This window comes from Prionailurus bengalensis, chromosome B1 (genome assembly GCF_016509475.1).
Source record: "Prionailurus bengalensis isolate Pbe53 chromosome B1, Fcat_Pben_1.1_paternal_pri, whole genome shotgun sequence".
Classification (NCBI taxonomy): domain Eukaryota; kingdom Metazoa; phylum Chordata; class Mammalia; order Carnivora; family Felidae; genus Prionailurus; species Prionailurus bengalensis.
The window spans coordinates 20,520,114-20,542,057 of record NC_057344.1 but is presented as its reverse complement, the minus strand read 5'-3'; the positions used below and the strand labels follow the sequence as shown (position 1 = coordinate 20,542,057).

Here is a 21,944-nt window from a genome sequence, read left to right as displayed (position 1 = left end):
GTATTTCATCACTATTAACTTCCTGATCTTTTATATCTTCCAGAAACTGGGAGTGATTTTTCCATGTTTGAAGCTTTGCGGGATACCATTTATTCTGAAGTAGCTACATTAATTTCTCAAAATGAATCTCGTCCACATTTTCTTATTGAACTCTTCCATGAGCTTCAGCTACTTAATACAGACTATTTGAGACAGAGGGCTTTATATGCATTGCAGGTATGTGGTACCTAACATTCTTTTTCCTATCCTGTCTGGTACTGCTCTTCATGATTATATCTGGTTGCTTTCTTAGACTGAAGTACATCTTCTTCCATATGTATAATGATCCATTTTTCATGTGTTGTCTTACCATTTTATTTAAAGCTTCTTGCATAGCTTAAATAGCTTTTCTAAAAGTCTTTCTGAGCAATTTTTTAGTGTTTTGTCTTTAATGTTATTTCTTCCTCAAAATTAACAGGTGAGAAGAATTGCATTTGTTATTCTATCTGCTTCTGCTTTTAAATTTGTGAAAAAAAATTAAATGTTTTACGTAAGTAACTATTTTATTTCCTTATTTAGGACATAGTATCCAGACATATTTCAGAGAACCATGAAAAAGAAGGGGAAAATGTAAAGTCAGTGAATTCTGGTACTTGGATAGCCTCAAACTCAGAACTTACCCCCAGTGAAAGCCTTGCTACCACTGATGATGTAAGCTGATCATGATTAATGTAGACATAATTTCAGTATGCAGTAAACAAAAGTTAAATAAGTTGTTATAAATTGTGCAGATACCTGATAATTGCGTCTTTAGCTTTCTTAAAAAGCTGAGTAAAACACATCATTTTGAGGTGAGGTATACAACTCAATTAAAATATGCCAGCAGTTAAATCCCCAAAATTATCTATAAATGATACGTTATAAGGTTTAAAATAGCTGTGTTTATATCTCTGGTGCCCAACATAGGAATTGATTGATAACAGATATTTAGTAAAATGTCTTGTGTTTATTCAAGACATTCAGTAAACCAGACTGCAGTCAGATCACAGAGCCCTTAAGTAGATAAATACCAGATAAATCAGGTCTTTGGGTTGGAAGAGAGAAGCCTGGACCAAAAAAAAAATTATCCAAGGAAAAAAGCTAACGTACTCAAGTTATTGAAGAAAATTTTGAATAAAGTAAAAGCAACTAGGAAAAGGAAAAGAGTGGTGAGGAAAATGGTGTATTTTCAGTAAACGGTGTTCTTCAAGTAGGCCCTACCTAGCATAGAAGTGATTGAATGAATGAATGGCAAACCACTAGGATAGTGAGGAGATGATGTGTTAGGGGTTTGGAAATCACCTAAAAGGTTTGGACCCTGATGCTGTTATAAAAGGTAATATGTGGTCCTGGGATAGCAAATACATTTCTTTTTTCTGCCAGTTCTAGTATATGGAAATTCACGGATAAGAGTGCCATAACTGAACAGCAAGTATCTGCTATAGAGAGTCAGAAGCAGTATTGCTGTGTTTCTGCCCATTGTTGATATTTTAACATTGTAAGTTCTTTTGAAAACATAGTATTTTCTCAAAAGATTTCTTGTTTTTTCTTCACATGTACTAATTTCCTTACAACTATTGAGGACATTTTCTGAATTTTTGCTCTTTAACTTATATTCATGTTTGAAACAGTACTTTCCCAAGTCATCTTTTCTGCTTAAAACCTTAGGCTCCAACTCCTATACCTCTCTGAACACAAACTTGTACATGGTTTTAATTCACTTAACAGTGTCAAATACATAATGTAAGTAATTGTTACTTGGGATTGCTGTTGTAACTACTTGGAAATCGTGTACTCTTTTTTTTGTGGAAAATGAAGAGTGGTCCAGCTGTATACAAAAGTAGGAGATATGCAGTTACATTAAAGTTTATTAGCTACTGAAATAACTTGCTGAGAGCATGAATGCTGTCTCTGTCTCCTGTACCTCCCATTGCCTCCCTTTTTATCCAGATTTCACATACGTGGTATTACTTCGTTATTTTAAAATGTTTGAGCACATTGGTCTTTACCGTCAGTAGCAAGTTGAAAACTGAGCTACAGTTTATGATAAAGTTAATTTAACCTGACAAGATTCTAAAGTTAAATAAAATTTAAAGATACGTGCTTCCTGAGTAAGTGTCTTAGTTCAGGATGGTACAACAAAGTACTGTAGACTGGGTGGCTTAAACAGTAGACATTTATTTCTCACGGTTCTGTAGCCTGGGAATTCCAAGATCATGGAGCCCGCAAATTTGGTACTCAGTGAGGGCCCTCTTCCTGGCTTGCAGATGACCACCTTTTCCACATGTCCACATGTGGCTCCGATGTCTCTTTTCTTGTACGGGCACTGATGCCACCATGGGGGCTTCGCCCTCATTACTTCATCTGAGCCTTGATTACCTCCCAAAGGTCCACCTCCTAATACATTGAGAGTTAAGGCCTCAGCATACGGATTTGGGGGGTCGACACAGAGATTCAACCCATAACCATATTGATTTGGCACAAAGAACTGTACTTAGTATTACTTTTAAATAACTGAATTGTTCTTTAATTTTTCATTCAAAACTTCATTTCATCATTAATGTTATTAACATCCACACTTTGTTAACGCTATTTAGTCAGTAGCAGCACAACATCCAGTGTTCCAACCCACAGATCTAGAGCAGTGCTGTCCAGTGGAACTTCGTACAATGATGGAAATGTTTTATATGTGCATTGTCTAATATGGTAGCTATTAGCCACATGGGGCTATCGAGCACTTGAAATGTGGGTAACAGGACTGAGGAACTAAATTTTAATATAAATAGCCACATGGCTAGTGGTTTGCATATTGGACAGATACAGACTCTCATTCTCCAAGTTTCTAAGCCAAGGTCTTTTGAGCTTCATTTATGGAGCTTGTATAGACATATTTTAGAGTATGTAAGAGTTTTTGTGCCCAGGAAAGAGAGAAGTAAAAGTAGGTATCTGGGAATTATAAGTCAAAAGAGAGTTGAAGAATTGAAGTTTAGGAAGAGGAAGAAACACCTTGTATCTTCTATTCCAGGTGCCATAAAATGGCAAAAGCACTTCTACCTTCCAATCTTAATTGAAGGAGCAACAAAATGACTCCATTTCCTGAATCATATTCTGTAATGCCTGAATTTCCTATAATCAGAGACAGAGGTTTCATTTCATAACTTAAGAGAAAAATTTTAAAGATTAATAGGAGAGAGAACACAATTGTGAAGTGGGTTTTAGAATGTGGGACTCTCCTTAATCACACTATACACAAAAATTATTTTGAAATTAAATCCTGAGAAGGCCAAAACTATAAGACTTCTAAAAGAAAATCTTCATGATTGAACATAAGCAAAGATTTCTTAGGGTGCACAAAGCATTAACTGTAAAGGAAACATTTGATAAACATCATAAAAATAAAATCATTCTGCCTTTCAAAAGACACCATTAGGAGAAAATAATTTAAGTACATATATCTGACAATGACTATATAAATAATCCAGACTCTATAAAGAACTTTTACAATTCCCTTGTAAAACCAACAGCTCGGTAAAATATGGGCAAGATTTGAACAGGCACTGCATGAAGGAGGATCTGTAAATGGCCAATGTCCATGTTAAAACCACATGAGGTGTTACCTCACATGCACTAGAAAGGCTGAAATTAAAAAGGTTGACAATGAGAAGTGTTGGTGTGAATATAGAGCAGTTGGAACTTTCACACTGCTTATGGGATTGTAAAATTGTGCAAACACTTGGAAGGCAGTCTGGCGGTTTCTTATAAACCTAAACACAAACATGGCATGCAACCAAACAGTTTTTCTTCTTAGGTATTCATCCAAGAGAAATGAAAACGTATGTCCACAAAAATACTTGTATTCTTATGGTGATAGCATCGTTAGTCACGATAGCCTCAAACGAACATCAGCAGATAAATGGATATACAAAAGATGGTATATCCTTACGCTGGAATACTGTTCAGCCATTAAGAAATAATGAACTTCTGAAACATATGACATCATGGATTAATTTCAGAAACATATGGAGCAAAAGAAAAGCCAAACACTGTAGAGTGTATATTGAATGGTTCCATTTATATGTCAGGTTCCAGAACAAGCAAGACTAATTTGGTGATAGAAATCATACCAGTGGAGTGTAGTGGAGACTGACTGCAGAGGGGACAAAGGAACTTTTTGAGCTGGTGGAAATGATCTTTATCTTTAGGGAAAGTGGTTACATAAGGTTATTTTTAGAACTCATCCAACTGTACACTTAACGAGTACATTGTTGTATGTAAATTATATTTCAATAAAGTGCATTTAAAGTGAATGATGCTGTCATGTTTTTCTTCTGGTAAAACCATATAAAGTCAAGTCCTAGGTATTGTTAGGGTTTAGAGATGGGAGAATTTCCCTGAGGGTGTAGAAATCATTTGAAGTGTTTAAATTTTCCAAGTTAAAATTAGTAGCTGGCTCTGTGAATTTTTATCTACTCAAGGACATATGTTCTGCAAGGTTACTTAATATTTTAATGTTCTGTGTTCAACCTTTAATAACTTTAGTTATATCACAATTTTAAGTATATAGTTTTATGCCAACACTTAGTTTATTTGTTAAATTTTGGATATCATAAAAATTTTAAAGAAATATTAGTGATTTTTGTTTTTTTAAACTATAACTTAGGAAACTTTTGAGAAGAACTTTGAGAGAGAAACACATAAAATAAGTGAGCAAAATGATGCTGATAATGCTAGCGTCATGTCTGTATCTTCAAATTTTGAGCCATTTGCAACAGATGATCTAGGTAAGCAGAATTTTTTATAATCTTAGAACATGACTTTAATACAGTCTTTGAATTACACTAAGAACCAGAGTTCCAAAAAGGCAAGATGTGGTAGAAAGACCATGGTTAAACGTCTGTCCATCAGTCTAAAGTCAAGAGTCTCCTGTTAATTCCTTAGCCTTTGGCAAATCATCTGATCATCTGACTGCGTATCCTAAAGAAATGGGAGTCTTAACCTACCTTGCTATATGGTCTTGTGAAAAATACATACAACTTTCTAGCATGTGTAATAGGAGTTCAGGAAATGTTAATTTCCTTCCCTTCAGGGAAACGTTATCCTTTAAGGTTTCCTAGTTAATAAATGGGAAAAATTGAGAGGTATCAGGGCCTCATCCAGTCACATTTTCAATAAAAATGTTAACTTCATAATTTGAGATAAGAACTTTCTTAGCATGAATAGTCTTTAGTGAGAAACCCAGGTAACTCAAAATGTGCATGACACATTGCATTTTTTTTTTCATCATTAGTAAAGCAAGCATAGATGGTTGTTGTAGAACTCAAAGGTAAGAAGAAAATCTGGAGTCTTAGACTTGGAAAGGAGACTAGAGAAAAGAAAAATGTATAGGTACCTGATTGTTTCCCTTTCAAGAGATAACAGAGATTCAGTCATTTCAGACCTCCGGGGCATTTAGCTGATAAAATAAGGTGCTATTATTCTAGTGTTTTTTTCACATGAAGAGAAAAGATTTAGGTGATTCCAAAGGTCTCCTACAAAGCAAAGGGCCAGACCTTGCCTTATTAGATGTGCACCTTTTACCAAAGCAGTAAGTCTTCCTTGCCTTATTTTGACTATCAAGGACTCTAAGCCTAGCTCCCTTCTGAGTAAATACCTGTCAAGTCTGAACTGAAGTCCCAATATAGAGAAAAATTTCTGTGTGGCCATGCTTTCCCCTTCAGGTCATTCCCCCTTTCTGAGTTACCAAGTGTTTTGTTTCATTTATTAATTTTTTTCTTACAGTCCTTCACCACTAGCTTTGTCTGAAGTAGACCAAGGAAAACTGGGAAATCTTTTTGTCAGGCCTTTTCCTGACCTTATTTGCTTGTGTTCAGTTGGATCATTTTCATCAGGATTTGAGTGACATTTGGGATGTATTTTCTTTGTACTGTTTACGTGAAGCAGCATGATGTAGTGAAATCAGGATGGACTTCAGAGTCTAAGAGACTAACACGCCTTGTTACCCAGCTAGTGCAGTATCTAGAATTTGTTGAAGCTACGTTTCCTTACCTATGGTCAGACATTTGTTTTTTATTAATACTTTGTGAGGAATACATGACAAAGTTTGCTTTTATATTTTCTGGAAATGTTTTTATTCCATATGCAGGTAACACTGTGATTCACTTAGATCAGGCATTAGCCAGAATGAGAGAATATGAGCGCATGAAGACAGAGGCCGAGAGGAGCACAAACACAAGATGCACCTGCAGGATTGTTGAGGATGAGGACGGTGCTGCTGCCGCGGCTACCGTTCCTAACTTGGAAGGTGTGTTCCTGGTTGATTAGAAGTAAAAACCTATAGTACATATGTACAAAAAAAAGTGTATAGCCCACCTGACGTATAATAGTAGTTTTATTACCACTCTCTTTTCATTAAGGGTGCTAAAACTACGTAGATACTCCTTTGTGTTATTTTCCCGTAAAATCATGAGACTTTAATATTTAGGATTCTGAATGAATGCATATGTATAATATCATAGGCTTTATTTTGCTAATAAGTCATTTTCTTTTTAAAAAATAGAAACTCCCATTGAAAATTGTAGTTCACAACAACCTGTAAGCGAAGTTTCTACTGTCCCATGTCCTAGAATTGATACTCAGCAGCTGGACCGGCAAATTAAAGCCATTATGAAAGAAGTCATTCCTTTTTTGAAGGTAAGCAGTAATTTCTTAAAACAAGTACTTTGTGTTTTGTTTTTTAAATCTTAAAAAAAGACCTTATTATAGTAAATTCAGAAAATACAGGTAGACCTAAGAAAGCTAAAAACATCAGTTTCATCAATCCTATAAATTTGTCTCCCATTATTTATATATACTCACCTCTCCAAAAAGAATATTGATATTCCTATAAATTGTAAGAATGTGTATATATTCTTGTAGATAGATGCGTAGGTATTTAACAGTTTAAAACCATTCCTTCAGGTGAACTGACTTAAACTAAGTGATTATTTGCTTTCATCTAAAACAGATGAGTGTTGCCTTTTTTATTTTACGTTTTTGTTTTATCATGAGTGACACAAAACATACTTTTAAACATGTCTTTCTTGGTTAAATTAGGTATATTGGTAGTAATATTTAATATGTACAGTTATTGTCTAAGGGTTAAAAAGCCTGAATGATTTAGTTTTATGCTTAGGGAATGCAGGCATCTGCAGTCAGGAAATTTCATTGCTTTTACCATTTTGTTTGTGATTTAAGTGATACCCTTTCATAAATATTCACTTAATTTAGTGTTTCAAAAAGTTTTTGAGGCCAACAAATCTTGACTTTTTTGGTAAGATTATAAGAACTTTGTTAATGTCAGTATTACACCCAGTCACCTAAGCTAGACTTCTTGACTCTCTTAACCCTCTTGTCACCAGCGAGTCCAAAACTGATTTTCCTTCCTTCTCTCCGGTAGCATAACCTTAATTCAGATGCTCGTGTTTTACCTAGACTGCCTGTCATAATAGGCAAGAAATGAATGTTTACTAAGCAGACTCTCCCCTCCCCCCTCCCCAGCCTTTGAGAGATTTCCTTTAGGGACGTGGTATACTTTCCCAACTTCATCTCTCCCAATTCTCCATTTGGTACACTCACTCTAAATTGCTCAAAATTTCCTATTCCTGCCATTGCTTTTTCATGCATCAGCCCTTTGTACAAGTTGTCACTATTAAAAATATGAAGCACCTTCCCTCTTTTCTGCTTGGCTGAAATGTCTTTTTCAGAGATAATTGTTGTTGTTTCTAATGCGCTTTTACAAATCCTTCTAGAACCTAGTGTGCTGCTTTTATGATATCTGTTTATCAGCCAGTAAGAAGTGTCTCCTGTGAGCTGACCATTGTGCTCAGTCATGAAAGAGAAACCGCCCCTACAGCTAAAAAGTATGATCTACTGGACAGTGCATAGCATGTAGTGATTGATCATTCATGTATCTTGACTTTTCTGGTATTTGATTCCTTGAAGACAAGGGACTGTTATCCTTTTTTTTTTTTTTTAAGTCACCTGCTCTCACAGTGAATTTTTCAAAAGTGGCTTTAAATCCTTCAGTTTAAGAAACCTTAGAAATCATCTAGTTTAGCCACTTCATTTTACACACTTCTATAGAAAAAACAAAAAACAAAAAAACAAAGCCAGAACAGAAACTTAGCTGAGTAAAGGTTAGAAGACCTGCCTAAATGAGTTTAGTGGCAGAAGAGGGATTAGAACCTTGAGGTTACTTGGTGTGGATGTGATAGGGACTCACCTCCAAAAGTGAACCATGATTTGGATTATTAGGTGCTTGCACATGCTTCTCAAGGAAGATGAAGGAGAAGAAACTTGCCCAAAAGGGCTTGTTACAGAAGTTAGGACATTGGTTCTCAACTGAGGTGATTTTGACCCTAAAAACATTTTGTAGTGTCTACATACATTAGTTCCCAGGACTTAGAAAGGTAAAGGTACTAGCCTCTAGTGGGTAGAAGCCAGAGTGCCACTAGACATCCTCCAGGGCACAGAGTGACCACAGTGCCGACACTGAGAAAGCTGAGTTAGAAAACACGTGGAGCAAGCGGGTAGCAGGTGAGCTGTGAGGTAAGGTGTAAGAAAGGAAGTGATGAAAAATAGCCAGTTTCTTTTATTGGCTATTACCTGCTGTGGTTGGTTAAAATGTATAAACCCCTTAACATGTATAGTGTGGGAGTCTGGCTGCTCTATGAATATTTCAAAATGTGTACCTGAAAATTGAGAAGCATCTGTGCAAAACAAAAGCTCACGTGAATTAGTATTTCTTAACCAGTAGGTAAGTTTATATCCTAACCAGCTTGGATTTTTCTCAGGAGCACATGGATGAAGTATGCTCTTCTCAACTTCTAACTTCAGTGAGACGCATGGTTTTGACCCTTACCCAGCAAAATGATGAGAGCAAAGAGTTTGTAAAGTTCTTTCATAAACAGCTTGGAAGTATATTACAGGTAAGAGTTGATACTTACATGACTTACAATCTATACCCTCTAGTTGAGACTTTTTTTTTTTTTGGCCATTTTCTGGCAATATGCAGTTTATTCAAATAAATGTCCATTCCAGCAGCATCCATTGGGTGGGGATGATTGTATTAGGGAAAAAAAAAATTGTGTTAGGGCGTGTGTCTTCATTTGATCCAATCATCTCTAAGGGAATTCCCTCTCTTCTCCCTCCCTCTGCCCCTTCCTGCTGTATCTATCCCCCCCCCCCAAATAAATGAATAAACTTAAAAAAGACTATAAAAAATTAATAAACTTAAAATTTTTTTAATGTTTATTTTTGAGAGAGAGACTTTGAGGGAGGGGTAGAGAGAGAGACAGACAGAATCCGAAGCAGGCTCCAGGCTCCGTACCGTGAGCACAGAGCCCGATGCAGGGCTCTAACCCACGAATCGCGAGATCATGACCTAAGCCGAAGTCAGATCCTTAACCGACTGAGCCACCCAGGCCCTCCCAAAATAAGCAGACTTTGAAAAAAAGAATGCTGGCTCATATAAAAGGAGGAAACTTGGAAAATACTCTGATATTAACATTAAAAAGGGAAGACTGTGTGTTTTCCTCAATGGGCACCTCAGCTTCTCACCATGGTAAATATGTACCCCTGGTACCGTGTAGTAACATTTGGTGTTAGAGTTCCCTGTTTAACTCTGGTGGCCACCAATTCTAAGTAGGGACTAAATCTGTGGATGACCTGATGTCCTTTTCCTTTCCTTCTATATACTCTTTAAGCAGAACTAGCACAATTCCTACTTAGGTTAATATCACTAAAGAATATTACTGTTGTTTCCTAGTAATATTAGCCTTTAGTTTTAACTTTTTTCATACTAAAAAGTAACAGAATTGTTTTTCCCTGGGTATTATAATTTAAACTTGTTAATCCTCTGTGTTGCTCTACCCACAATTGAAGTTTACTGTAATCTTAAAGTTACTTGGTTTATCTTTGAATAGGATTCACTGGCAAAATTTGCTGGCAGAAAACTCAAAGACTGTGGAGAAGATCTTCTTGTAGAAATATCTGAAGTGTTGTTTAATGAATTGGCTTTCTTTAAGCTCATGCAAGATTTGGATAATAATAGTATAACTGTTAAACAGAGATGCAAAAGGAAAATAGAAGCAGCCGGAGTGATACAGTCTTATGCCAAAGAGGTAAATGATATTCACTTTGATTTAGCTTTAGGAGTAGTTATAATTAGCATATAAATATAGTTCTTGATCATTATTATCTGAAATCACACTTGACCTCAGGAAACATATTTTTGAAGTAATAGCAGTTAATCAGATTACACAAATGAGTACATATGATAGCCACATACTGAATCTCAGTGGAATAGCAGTGGCTAAAAGATCAGGAATACAGACAGAAATTGGTGACAGGAATTGTCATATATATTACTCACATGATTGTCAGTTGCTGAAGAGAGGGGGACTGGGATCTGGGCCTCAACCAGCCAACTTCCTGCTGTAGCAGTTGCCCACCCCAGTAGATGTCCCAGGAATATTGATCACCCCAACCAACACACGTCTTGTTTACAAGTTAGGACTTTGGTTGCACATCTCTGTAGCTTCTTATGCCCTATTAAATTTGCCTTGATCACATATGAAACTGGATGTTTTTTTTTCCCGTAAACTGGAGGCATACCAAGACCTCATACCTCCTCTTGGCTCTCTAAGCACCAGAGGGAAAGCAGGTCAGGACCCAAAACAGAAAGAGGTAACCCTTCTCCCTGCAATGTAAAGTAGATAAAGTCAAGTCATCTATTTCACACTTTTCATAATATTTTCAATCTAGACATAGATAAGTTTCAGATCATTTCAGCCACTGATTGCTAAGAGCTTGAAGAAAATAAAACAGGAAAAAAACCCATAAGAAATGGTTGGAAGGGCTGCTTTAAGATAGGCAGTCTCTTGAGGCTGTTTGGGTGGGTGTATGAACGAAGGCATGAAAGACAAGGAGTTTATAATGAAGATGAAAGGGAAGAAGAGCATTGCAGGTAGAGAGAACTGTGAGTTTAGAGGCTGAGGCAGGACTGAGCAGTTTGGAGAACAGGAAAAAGGTTAGGGTGGCAGGAACCCATTAAATGAAGTGAGAGTGTAGATGAAGTCACCGAGGTAGGTAAGGCCAAACTGGTAAGGACCTTCTCTTTTATTTTATTCTAAGCATGATGGAAACCCATGGGAACTTTTCACATAGAGGAGTGACATAATCTCTTGTGCAATTCAAAAGGTTTGTCTAGATACCACATTGTATAGGAATTGTAAGAGAGAAGAGATAGAAGCAGGGAGACTGTTGTAAGGTCACTATAGTAGTCCAGGTAGGAAATGATGTGACTTAGCTCTGAGTGTGCACCAACAGATCCGTTTTGACGATTGAGTCAGTGAGGAGTTTTAATGGTGTAGGTATGGATAATAAAAGTACAGCGCAGGCTGGTTTCTGTTGTCTGACTTGTTGAAGGCGCATTTATGGAGACTGGAAAGACTGGGAGGCTTCAGTTTGGGGAGTGAGTCAAGGTTTTTGTTTTAGAATTAGTAAATTTGAGATGCTGTTATATATCCAGGGAGTTGTCAGGTGGGCAGTGTTGGTTTTGTTTGCTAATTTAAAATATTTCAGTGAAAGAGTTGAATTTACATTTCTAAGATAGCATTCAGTGCTTTGGATTATTTATCAAAAACTGCAGATTTGTGAAAGTTACTAAATACAAGTATAATGTGGAAAGGTTGCCCCTCATTTCTGTTTAACTTGCTTATAGGCCAAAAGGATTCTTGAAGGAGATCATGGCTCACCTGCTGGAGAAATTGATGATGAAGACAAAGTATGTGCTAATTAATTTGTGCCTAAAGACAGTGCTTTTGAAAGAGAAAATTAAATAACTTTTAACAGCTTTTTAACATTTGAGATTCTGACAAAACTTCAGTTTCTTTTAAAAACAATTACTTTTTGTATTTTTTATTAATGATTAATTTTTTTTTTGACAGACTGCATACGTTTTTAAAATGTATTTTAAGGAATTAATTATGTTTATTTGTGACTAGGACAAGGATGAGACCGAAACAGTTAAGCAGACTCAAACATCTGAGATATATGATGGTGACGGTCCCAAAAACGTGAGATCTGATGTTTCTGAACAAGAGGAAGATGAAGAAAGTGAAGAATGTCCGGTGTCTATTAGTAAGTGGAAAGGCTCGTACTAGGTGTATATGCGAGTTCTTTATAGGTCACTTATTCACACAGTTGGGGGGAGTGTAATGATTAGAGGTAGGTGTCAGCCACTCTGGATTTTTTGGTGTGGCCCTGCCTAATTATTTCCCCTTTCCGTGCCACAGTATTCTAGTGCTTACGGTTTGGAAGGTTTCAGATACTAGTTGTAAAGGACTTGTGCGGTGCAGGAATGCAATATGTGGTAGCTGACACTACGATTTAGTGATGGAAATTTACTAGAAACTGTGTGTTAATCCACTTAGACTTATCCAAAGCTGAAACTCAGGCTTTGACAAATTACGGAAGTGGAGAAGATGAGAATGAAGATGAAGAGATAGAAGAATTTGAGGAGGGACCTGTAGATGTTCAGACTTCACTTCAGGCCAACACTGAAACCGCGGAAGAAACTGAACATGACGATCAGGTATTCTGGTTGGGACTAACACACCTTCCCCGAGTCATCTTCAAGTACTGAAGGCAGCTCCTTTTTCAAGGTGTCAAAATTTACAGCTTCCCTATTCTCACTCTCATGAGTCAACAGACCTCTTTACTATCCTTATTGAAATCCAAATGAAACACTAGTTTAATTTTGTATTTAGCAATGTTTACTTTTAAAGCACTTTAGTCTTTTTTTTTTTTTGTAAAAGGTCATAAAAACTGAGATTACTGCAGAAGAGCTGGATTTTTCATTTATCTTTATGTATTTCCTAGTCATACAGGGAAATCGTATGTGACAAAATAAAATCATTCCATTTCTTGCCTCTACCTCATCCTGTTCCACAGGCAGTATTTTGTATGATTTTTTTGGCTCTTTAACTCTATTTCTGAATAATGTGTTTGTATTTATTTATTTATGTATTAGACATTCTCTGTTGACTTCCTGTTATAGCAGGTGAAGCCTTTTAGGTCACTTAATGATTCCTCAGGTAATTATATTAATACCGTCCTCCTTGTTTAATTGTGTCTTTAGCTTACATCTGCATTTAACCGTAGATGTAACCAAACTGCATAAATATTACTGCTGAACTAAGCAAATACTGTTTATTGCTTAGTCGTGTACATTTTTTTCACCTGAAATTAATACTTGTCTCAATTTTTTTTTTTTTTTTTACCTAATTTCCTTTGACCACATACCCGAGTCTTTGCTCTGCCCACCAATAGCTGTATATACTTCTCAGTACAATTTTCTACATGAACCAGTCTGTCAGTTTTGTTCTTCCTGCTCCATCTTGGGTTGGCTCTTCATTAGACATGCTCACTAGCTAGCAGCCTGGGGATTCCCTTTGTCATTCTTTATTCCATCTGTTTTGAGAGTTCAGTCTTGTCATTTCACCTCATTTTGGTGGAGCACATTTCACGTATCTCTCAGAGAAAGAGTGCATAAAAGATAAATATTTTGAGGCTGTATTTATATGTCTAAGAAAATCTTAAATTCCTCCATGTTAAAAATCATTTCCCTCAGATCTTTGAGAGACAACTGCTCTGTCTTTCAACGTCTTCCAGTTTTCATTGCTGCTGTTGAGAAGGCGAGTGCCTTTTTTAGTTGTGATTCTTTGTATCTTTTCCTTCCTACACTGGAGCTTCCCCTGGACTTGTGTTGAAGTTTTACAGTGATGCACATTGTTGTGGGTCTTTTTTTAGTCACTAAACTGGGTACTCAGGGGGTCTGTGAGCAATCATTATCATGTCCTTCATTTTGGTAAATTTTCTTTTTCTGTATTTCTTCCCCACCATTTTCTCTCTTCATTCCTCCTAGAATTAATATTGTCAGACATTATTGACCCTCATGGTTTAATTTTTTTTTTAATGTTTTATTTATTTTTGAAACAGAGAGAGAGACAGAGTGACAAATTGTGAGCAGGGAAGGGGCAGAGAGAGAGGGAGACACAGATTCTGAAGCAGGCTCTAGGCTCCAAGCTGTCAGTACAGAGCCCGATGCGGGGCTCAAACTCAGGAACTGTAAGATCATGACCTGAGCTGAAGTCAGATGCTCAACTGACTGAGCCACCCAGGTGCCCCTGGTTTAATTTTCCAATTTCTAATCTCCTCTCTTCTTTATATTGTCCCTTTACTCTGTTTTACTTTCTGGGAGGTTTTTTGACCTTAGTACTTATGTGAGTGTCATATTTTTAATTTCTAAATACTTTTATTTTCTGATTACTTTTTTATAGCATGCTGCTACTTTAAGGAAGCACTGTCTTCTCTTACTCACCTGCAGGCTTTCTTCAAATGCCTGTGGTACCTTTAGTGTTTATATTAAAAAACGACTCAGCATAAAGCAGATTGGGGTTGTTCTGGGCTTCACGGGAGGGCATTTGGGTAGATGGTTAGCTTTTTGATAGAAAATCCCAAATGTTAGTACCTGTTGGTATTTTCTTTGGGGTGTTTTAGTTTCTCCCCACAAGGGTCATCCGTTGTCCTGCTGGGGAGGAGGTAGATACACCCCTTGACGGCTGCTCTTCTGGAGCTTGATGTGGAAATGACGCCCAGTGTCCCATCACTGCACACACTTCTGCTGAATCCTTCTGTTTTCAGTGTGACATTTTATCCTGTCCTCATTTGTGCTTTCTGCACCCCACCCTGGCAGCCCTGGGTCTGAGGCTCACTAATTCCCTTTACCCAAAATATAATCTCCTATTTTCTATTTGAGTTTGGGGAGGGAACCTGGTGTTTGCGTCTTCTTTAAACGGTTTCAAAGAACCACCAGCACCCCCCTTTTCACCCACAATGTATTCCTTCCTTCCTAGAATCTGGTACTTCCAAGCATGAGGTGAATGTTACTGTTCTCTCTTCTTGCTGAAGGCACTTTGCTTCATCTTTCTCCCTCCTGCTCACTTCCTCTTCCATTCACTGAACATCTACATACAAACAGATGTCTTTTAGTGTCATTCATGATCCAGTCTGATCTGAAAAGTAAATAAATAGTGGAATCCATAACACTCTAGTTCTCTATTATTTTGAGGTTAAGAAGAAAAGGAAGCCTTTTTACTTAGCCATCTTAACAGTGGCAACTATGCCTCCTTCTTGAAACGCTTTCAGAAGATATTTTTAAATACCCTTGTATGAAGGTCTCAAGTTGGACAAAAACCTTACAGTAGTAACCCATCTCCTATATAGTGGCCATATATTTCAGGCCCTGCTATTAAGACATCACTTTTTCCTTCTAGGTACTACAACATGACTTTGAAAAATCAGGAGAAAGCAAAAATGTCCCATCAGAACAAGAACCCACTACTAGTAAAGGCAAGAAATCTAAAGTGTTCAATTTTAAGATTATCTAAAGTGCCCTTTATGTGCTTAAAACTAAAACAAAAAACAAAAAAACCCAACTAAATTCTTACCTAACATAACTTGGAAGGTGTTTTGAACCTGATGTATGTCTTTTTTCCTTCCCCTAAGTCCTTTGTAGAAAACATGAGGGCTTTGTTTCGGCAAACACTTGTTAAACAAGAGTTGACAAATAAATAAACACACAGAAAAAAGTCTTTAAAGAAGACATCTTTAGCTACAAATGTGGGGGATTTTTTAGAATGCCCATTCCTGGATATTATTCATGAATATCCTACTTCATTAGAAATTGGGTGGATTTCAGAAATCTAATTTTTAAAACATCCCCAGATGAATCTGATGAACTAATTTTAGGAACCATTGATAAGGAAAATTTGTAGCTGCCTCTTCTTTTGGGTTTTAAATATCTTGATTACTCATTCATATATACTGCCTATTTGGTATAATAGTAAAATATAATAGCTGTTTCATTACATTAATGTTAAGACTTTCTTTTGATGCCAGATGACCAAGATAGCACTCCTGTGAAACCCTGTTACCTCAACATCTTGGAAAATGAGCAACCTTTAAATAGCGCCATCCAAAAGGACTCTCTTACTACCATTGATTCATCTAAACAGCCTAACCCTTTGCCTTTACCTTTAACTGAAATTGAAACCTTGGTGCCTGCAGTCAAAGAAGTTAAATCTGCCCAGGAAACTCCTGAAAGCTCTTTGGCCGGAAGTCCTGACACTGAATCTCCAGTGTTAGTCAATGACTATGTACGTATCATTTACATTTCATTTCTGTGTGTATTTCTCCATTTCCAAGTTAACATTTACAGTCTGTACACAGAACTTTTCCTTTGTGTTTAGGCTTAGTAACAGCCAAGATGGTTTTCGTATTCAAACTGATTTTAAACTTGAACAGAAGGGTGATAGTAAATTAAGATGATTGTCTCAAGACCTAAAAGCTCTTCTTTTTTATAATTTTGAGCTTTAGGTGGCAGTCTTCAGAGTTCATTCCAAGTTTAGATTTGGACAGATGATACACGGGTCACCGTTAATCTCTCACAGTATCCATGTCTAACATCTTAATTATTTTAGAGCATTTCATAAATCCTTGATAAACCTGAAAGTTCACAGTTTGACAGCAGTAGACTCCTTATCTCTATACAGTAAATGACAGAAAAATATGGTAGCAAATCTATACTTAGGGTATAAGTTGAGTTTTTACCTTGGACATTTTTGTTTCAATTTAATTTTTATAGTAAGTAGGTTTTTTTTTTTTTGGATCTCAGATTGTGTTTTATAAACTTGTCAGCAAAAATTAAGGGATTTATAACAATGTACTTTTAGGCCTAAGGAACGTATTTCAATTTTTTTTCTTTTAACATCAACTTTCTTCTTACAGATGTATTTACAATTATGATTTCATAATTTCTCAGCTTATAATATTCCCGAAACATTAGTAGAGTTTCTTAACTGTCTTGATTGCTTTACCACCATAAAATTTACACCATAAAATTATTTTAAACTCTGAAAGTTACCTGTTAGACTTATTCTTACTCTAATTTGATGAGTGCATAGAGTTGCTGTAGGAGGCAGTCAATTGAAATTAAGTTAATGTTTGATTATAGAGGGGACTTGAATTTGAAATTTAGGCCAGGGCCACTACTGAAGGTTCTTGTGCAAGAAAGTCAAATGGCCAAAGTCATGCTTTTTGAAGATGAATCTGATGACTGTATAAGATTTGTTGTCAAGGAGGTGACGTTAGGAAGCTCCCTTACCATGCATAGAGACACCAAGTTCGAGATGAATGAGGGAGAGATGGGTGAGAAATGTTGAAAGAAGAAGAAAAATTTAAGATTTCCACTGGGTAATTGGTACAGTGATATCGTTAAAAATCAGAAAGGGAAACTAGGGGAATAAAAGATTTCAGGTTTCAAAGAAACACTGAAGAGATCACAGAAGGGAGTTATTAGATTCATACCTCATGTTTCTCAGCTTCCACAGAGCTGCTATTGAAAGCCTATAAATGTTTATTGATAGTCTGCTAGATACAGTTCTGATGCGTTCCATAATCGTATCAAGAAACCAGAGTTTTTCTTCTGATTATTTTATCCTTCGGCGTAACTGCTATTTTTTCTTTGAACCTATTTAAACTGGCTCTTTGTTTTATCAAATGGAGACAGATGTGCTCGGTAGTATGTCCATAGCTGCAAGTGCATGGCCCTTCCTGTGCACACCAGCTTTGTTTTATTCATGGAGTTGAACGCAGGACAAAAACAAATAGGATGGAATTACTGATGTGTACTTATGTCTAAGAATCCACTTTATCTCTTGGCATGGATGACTTTAAAGGCTTAGATCCAGAGATAGAGTGGATTGCCTTCATTAAATATAATTTATCTTACAGGAAGCAGAGTCTGGTAACATAAGTCAAAAATCTGATGAAGAAGACTTCGTGAAAGTTGAAGATTTACCACTTAAACTGACAATATATTCAGAGGTATTTTGCTTTCGTTAATTAATTAAACTTGTCTTCATATAACAAATACTACTACTGAGATGAAAACTGATTTTGAGGTGTTTTTTTGTTTTTTGTTTTCATTCCAAAGGCAGACCTAAGGAAGAAAATGGTAGAGGAAGAACAGAAAAACCATTTATCTGGTGAAATATTATGTGAAATGCAGACTGAAGAATTAGCTGGGAATTCTCAGACACTAAAAGAACCTGGTAAGAGTTGCCAATTTCAACCAAATCATATTGAAAAATTAGTGACTCTTGATAACCATCATTTTGTTTTTCACATCCATTCATAGTACTTGGAAGATTTAAGCCAAATATTGGAAGGAAGCATAATTCTGTAAAAAGTCTAGTCCACTGCTGAATTTAGAAATTAGGTATCAAATGGTATTATCAGATAATTTTCTATTTTTAAAATCTTGAATTTTAGCAAGGTAATAGATGCATGTTGTTTAAGAAGGAAAGGTACAAAAGACTTAAGGATAATTGGAGGAGCCCATTTGTTTTAATTACTGGTTTTTAGTTCTTTTGGATGAGACACTGTTTATCTTTAAATAATATCGTCTTAATTTTTCTTAATTTAAAAAATTCAGACATCTCTTATCTTCCCTATCAAAAGTGAGTATTTGGACCTACCTCTCCTTTCACGATTATTATTTTTGGTTTTTCTGTTTGAGGATACCTTTGTTATTTTAAGTATATATGGTTGGTTGCTCGTTCTATCAACTTTGGTCATTACTCAGCCACTGACTGCCTCCTTTTCCTCCTGCTTTCTCTATTCAGTTTTACTCTTCTTCTTACATTAAGGTTATGAAAGCAAACACACACTTTATTTTTATAACTATAGTAGTTGAAACTTCTATTCTTTTTCTGAAGACCATTCTGTGTAAGTATGTCTCGTTGCAGAGCCAGGCAGTAGTAATCCCAGATTTCTTTCTGTATCGATCTAATGGCACAGCCCCTGGGCCACTCAGATGAGAACGTGTCTTGCATCAAAATCAAAGGATTTTCTTGTTGTTCTCTGTCCATTCATCAGCCAGTTAATTAAGATTTTTTTATTTTTGTTTTCCCTAGAAATACTAAATGTCAAACCTTTAACTGATTTCCCAGTGGTTTAGCCCAGTTCTGCTAGTTGGAGTCTCAAAGCTGCCCCTGCTCAGGGGGTCTGGGCTGAGCCCTTCTCGCCCCACACTGCGCCATCGCCTGCTTTTAGCGTCCTGGGGGCTTGTTGTCCCCTGTCCTGCTTTCCCTCACAGCCACTTTTCTTGGTCAGGATTTCATCAGTTTTACCGTTTTTTTCCTAGTGGAGTTTTTTTTAAGAGAAATGAAGTATCTGCTCAGTCTGCTGTCCTCAAACAAACCCTCACCTGTTTTTAAACTACATTAGTATTTTTGGGGGCGCCTGGGTGGCGCAGTCGGTTAAGCGTCCGACTTCAGCCAGGTCACGATCTCGCGGTCCGTGAGTTCGAGCCCCGCGTCGGGCTCTGGGCTGATGGCTCAGAGCCTGGAGCCTGTTTCCGATTCTGTGTCTCCCTCTCTCTCTGCCCCTCCCCCCGTTCATGCTCTGTCTCTCTCTGTCCCAAAAATAAATAAACGTTGAAAAAAAAAATTAAAAAAAATAAAAATTAAAAAACTACATTAGTATTTTTGTAATAACTTTAATGTAAGAGAACAGTAAATTCTAGTATGTCTTAATTCAGTAATTTATAATGCATTCATTCTGTTTTTCAGAAACAGTGGGAGCCCAAAGTGTATGAGAGGTCTTCAGAGGCTCATCTAACTTGCTTTACATAGTCAATGCATACATGAACATGGCACTAAATAAACGTCTGTTTTGATCTGTATAAAAATGTAAATTAGTTTGACACTGCATTCTTGATAGGTGTGCTGATTTCTGCCTGTGGCAGTTTAAAACATCAGAAACTGAATTCTGGACAGATTCAAGCCTTGATACACTGTAGGGTTGTTTTTCTTTTCTTTCTTTTTTTCTTTTTGGTCTTTTTTCCTCTCCCATTGTGATGTTTAGTATTGTTAAATTTAAGATGTAGTTTTAAATAAAGCTGGACTTATCTGTAAAGTAATCTCTTTTGGAAATGATGTTGAATTCTAAACAGGAAGTCACTGTTCTGTATGGTTAGGATAGTTAGAGAAGAGCAACAGTCAAGAGTTAGACAAATAGACTAGTTAATATAAAGAGCAGCCATTGGGCCAGGCTTCCAGATAGTATGAGTGTTGCTGCTGTTGGGTCTGATATTCTTTTAAATGCCTGCATTGTCTTATTCCTGTGCGAGAATAGGGCAAGTTATAAAGGTATCCAGGATATTGGTGACGTTGTTACAGAATATATATTAATATTCTGTTCAAATTGGATTAAGTTCAGAACACATGTCCTTAGTACTTCGAACTTACATACTTATCAGATAAATATTTTCCAGAATTCAATTCCTATCTATGTTGCTACAGCCTAAAAAAAAGGTTTTATGTAATTAGGGAGTATTTCTGCACAAACAGGTAACATTATGATTAATTTTAAATGAAAAACCAAACCCCTTCAAGTAGGGATTACAGAACTAAATTTTATGCAGCAGAGTGTTAACTCTCTCTATGCCTTTAGACAAACTTGGCTTTTGAGATACATCTATGAGATTTCTTCATCACTAAGTAAATCAGTTTTTAAAGGTGAATTACCTTTAGATTGCAAACTTGACCTATACCTGAGTGAGGCTTCACCGAGCCTGTTAACAAGCCAACCTTACAGGTTTCTCGAATTAAATATGAAGACTTAATTTCAATTAGTCTTTAAAACTTAATAACAATTTACTGAAACATGCCCTAAGAAAGTCATTTCATTGGTATTCCTTTAAAATTCTTAGTTGCCTGATACTTGATTGTAAAATTACAGTGCTCATCGGGGAGTCTGTTAAGTGAGGATTTCTGAGGACATTTACTGTATTACTAATTAATTTAAATTATGTGAGGTGTAGATCTCCAACATTAATAAAACCTATTCCAGAGAGAGAGGGTAGAAAAAAAAAACAACCTATTCAGAGAACTATCATTCCAGAATCAGGAATTCTTACCCAGTTGGCCTGACTTCTGGGAAACTAAAACGATAGATTATATGGATACTCAAGTTCTATATTTATATGTCTTGTAGACTCCGAACGGAAAGGGGAGAATTTCATATTGGCACACAAGCCAAGCCTTCGTGTTACAGCTCTGTCTCTCTCTACATGCCTATGAAAGATAGGTACGGTGGAAGAACTGTACTTCTTAGTTATTACTCTAGAAGCTGTGGACCTTATCTAACTTATTTGACTTGTGTTATAGCTGCTGTAACCTAGTCTGTTGTTTTCTATTTGAGAAGATAATTCAGTTTTAAAATACTTGGGGCTTAAGATCAGATAACTTGTTTTACATTTTCCTTAGTAACTACTGCTCAGAGGTTAGGCATTCAGGATTCCTGTTTGTTAATTTTTAAGTTGAAAATCTGGTTACAGATAAAAGAGGGAGAAAGGTCAAAATGAGTGAGACAGAATCCTGTGCAGGTTGAGATAATGCTTAAACTAGTGAGCCCACTGGACTGTGCAGGTACTCTTTGTATTTTGTAACATTCACTTTGGGTAAATGCTTTTTCACTGTTAATAAATGTATATCCTCCATACAGCCCTGAATTGCATTTTCATTTAAACTGACATAGTCACTTATGCTTTAGAATTTATTTCAGAGTTATGGCTTATTTGGCAATTTTAAATGTCAAAACGGAAAAGACATGAAAAAGAGTGACGTATCAACTAGCCAGAGACTTACAGTTGAGACCATTTTTCTTACACTGTAGCTATACTCTATTTCTTAATTATATCTATTCTATATAGTATATAGAGAACATTTTCATATTCAGAGTTATCCCATATTCAAATT

The 21,944-nt window shown here is 36.4% G+C and overlaps 1 protein-coding gene across 49 annotated transcripts in view; it reads left to right on the top strand.

The window, feature by feature from the left end:
- PCM1 (pericentriolar material 1) overlaps positions 1-21,944 on the top strand; it is an 84,075-nt gene that overhangs the window by 58,775 nt on the left and 3,356 nt on the right. For 27 of the 49 annotated variants that reach the window (XM_043559578.1, XM_043559489.1, XM_043559479.1 and 24 more), the window contains 14 exons: positions 44-216; positions 559-690; positions 4,679-4,799; positions 6,161-6,319; positions 6,575-6,708; positions 8,850-8,984; positions 9,981-10,178; positions 11,780-11,842; positions 12,063-12,198; positions 12,492-12,652; positions 15,396-15,471; positions 16,021-16,277; positions 17,914-18,006; positions 18,116-18,233. In XM_043559578.1, coding sequence (XP_043415513.1) covers positions 44-216; positions 559-690; positions 4,679-4,799; positions 6,161-6,319; positions 6,575-6,708; positions 8,850-8,984; positions 9,981-10,178; positions 11,780-11,842; positions 12,063-12,198; positions 12,492-12,652; positions 15,396-15,471; positions 16,021-16,277; positions 17,914-18,006; positions 18,116-18,233 — 1,956 coding nt within the window. Of the gene's footprint in view, positions 1-43; positions 217-558; positions 691-4,678; positions 4,800-6,160; positions 6,320-6,574; positions 6,709-8,849; positions 8,985-9,980; positions 10,179-11,779; positions 11,843-12,062; positions 12,199-12,491; positions 12,653-15,395; positions 15,472-16,020; positions 16,278-17,913; positions 18,007-18,115; positions 18,234-19,754; positions 21,690-21,944 lie in introns of those variants that run through there. The other 22 variants (XM_043559818.1, XM_043559560.1, XM_043559678.1 and 19 more) reach the window with 1 other exon arrangement.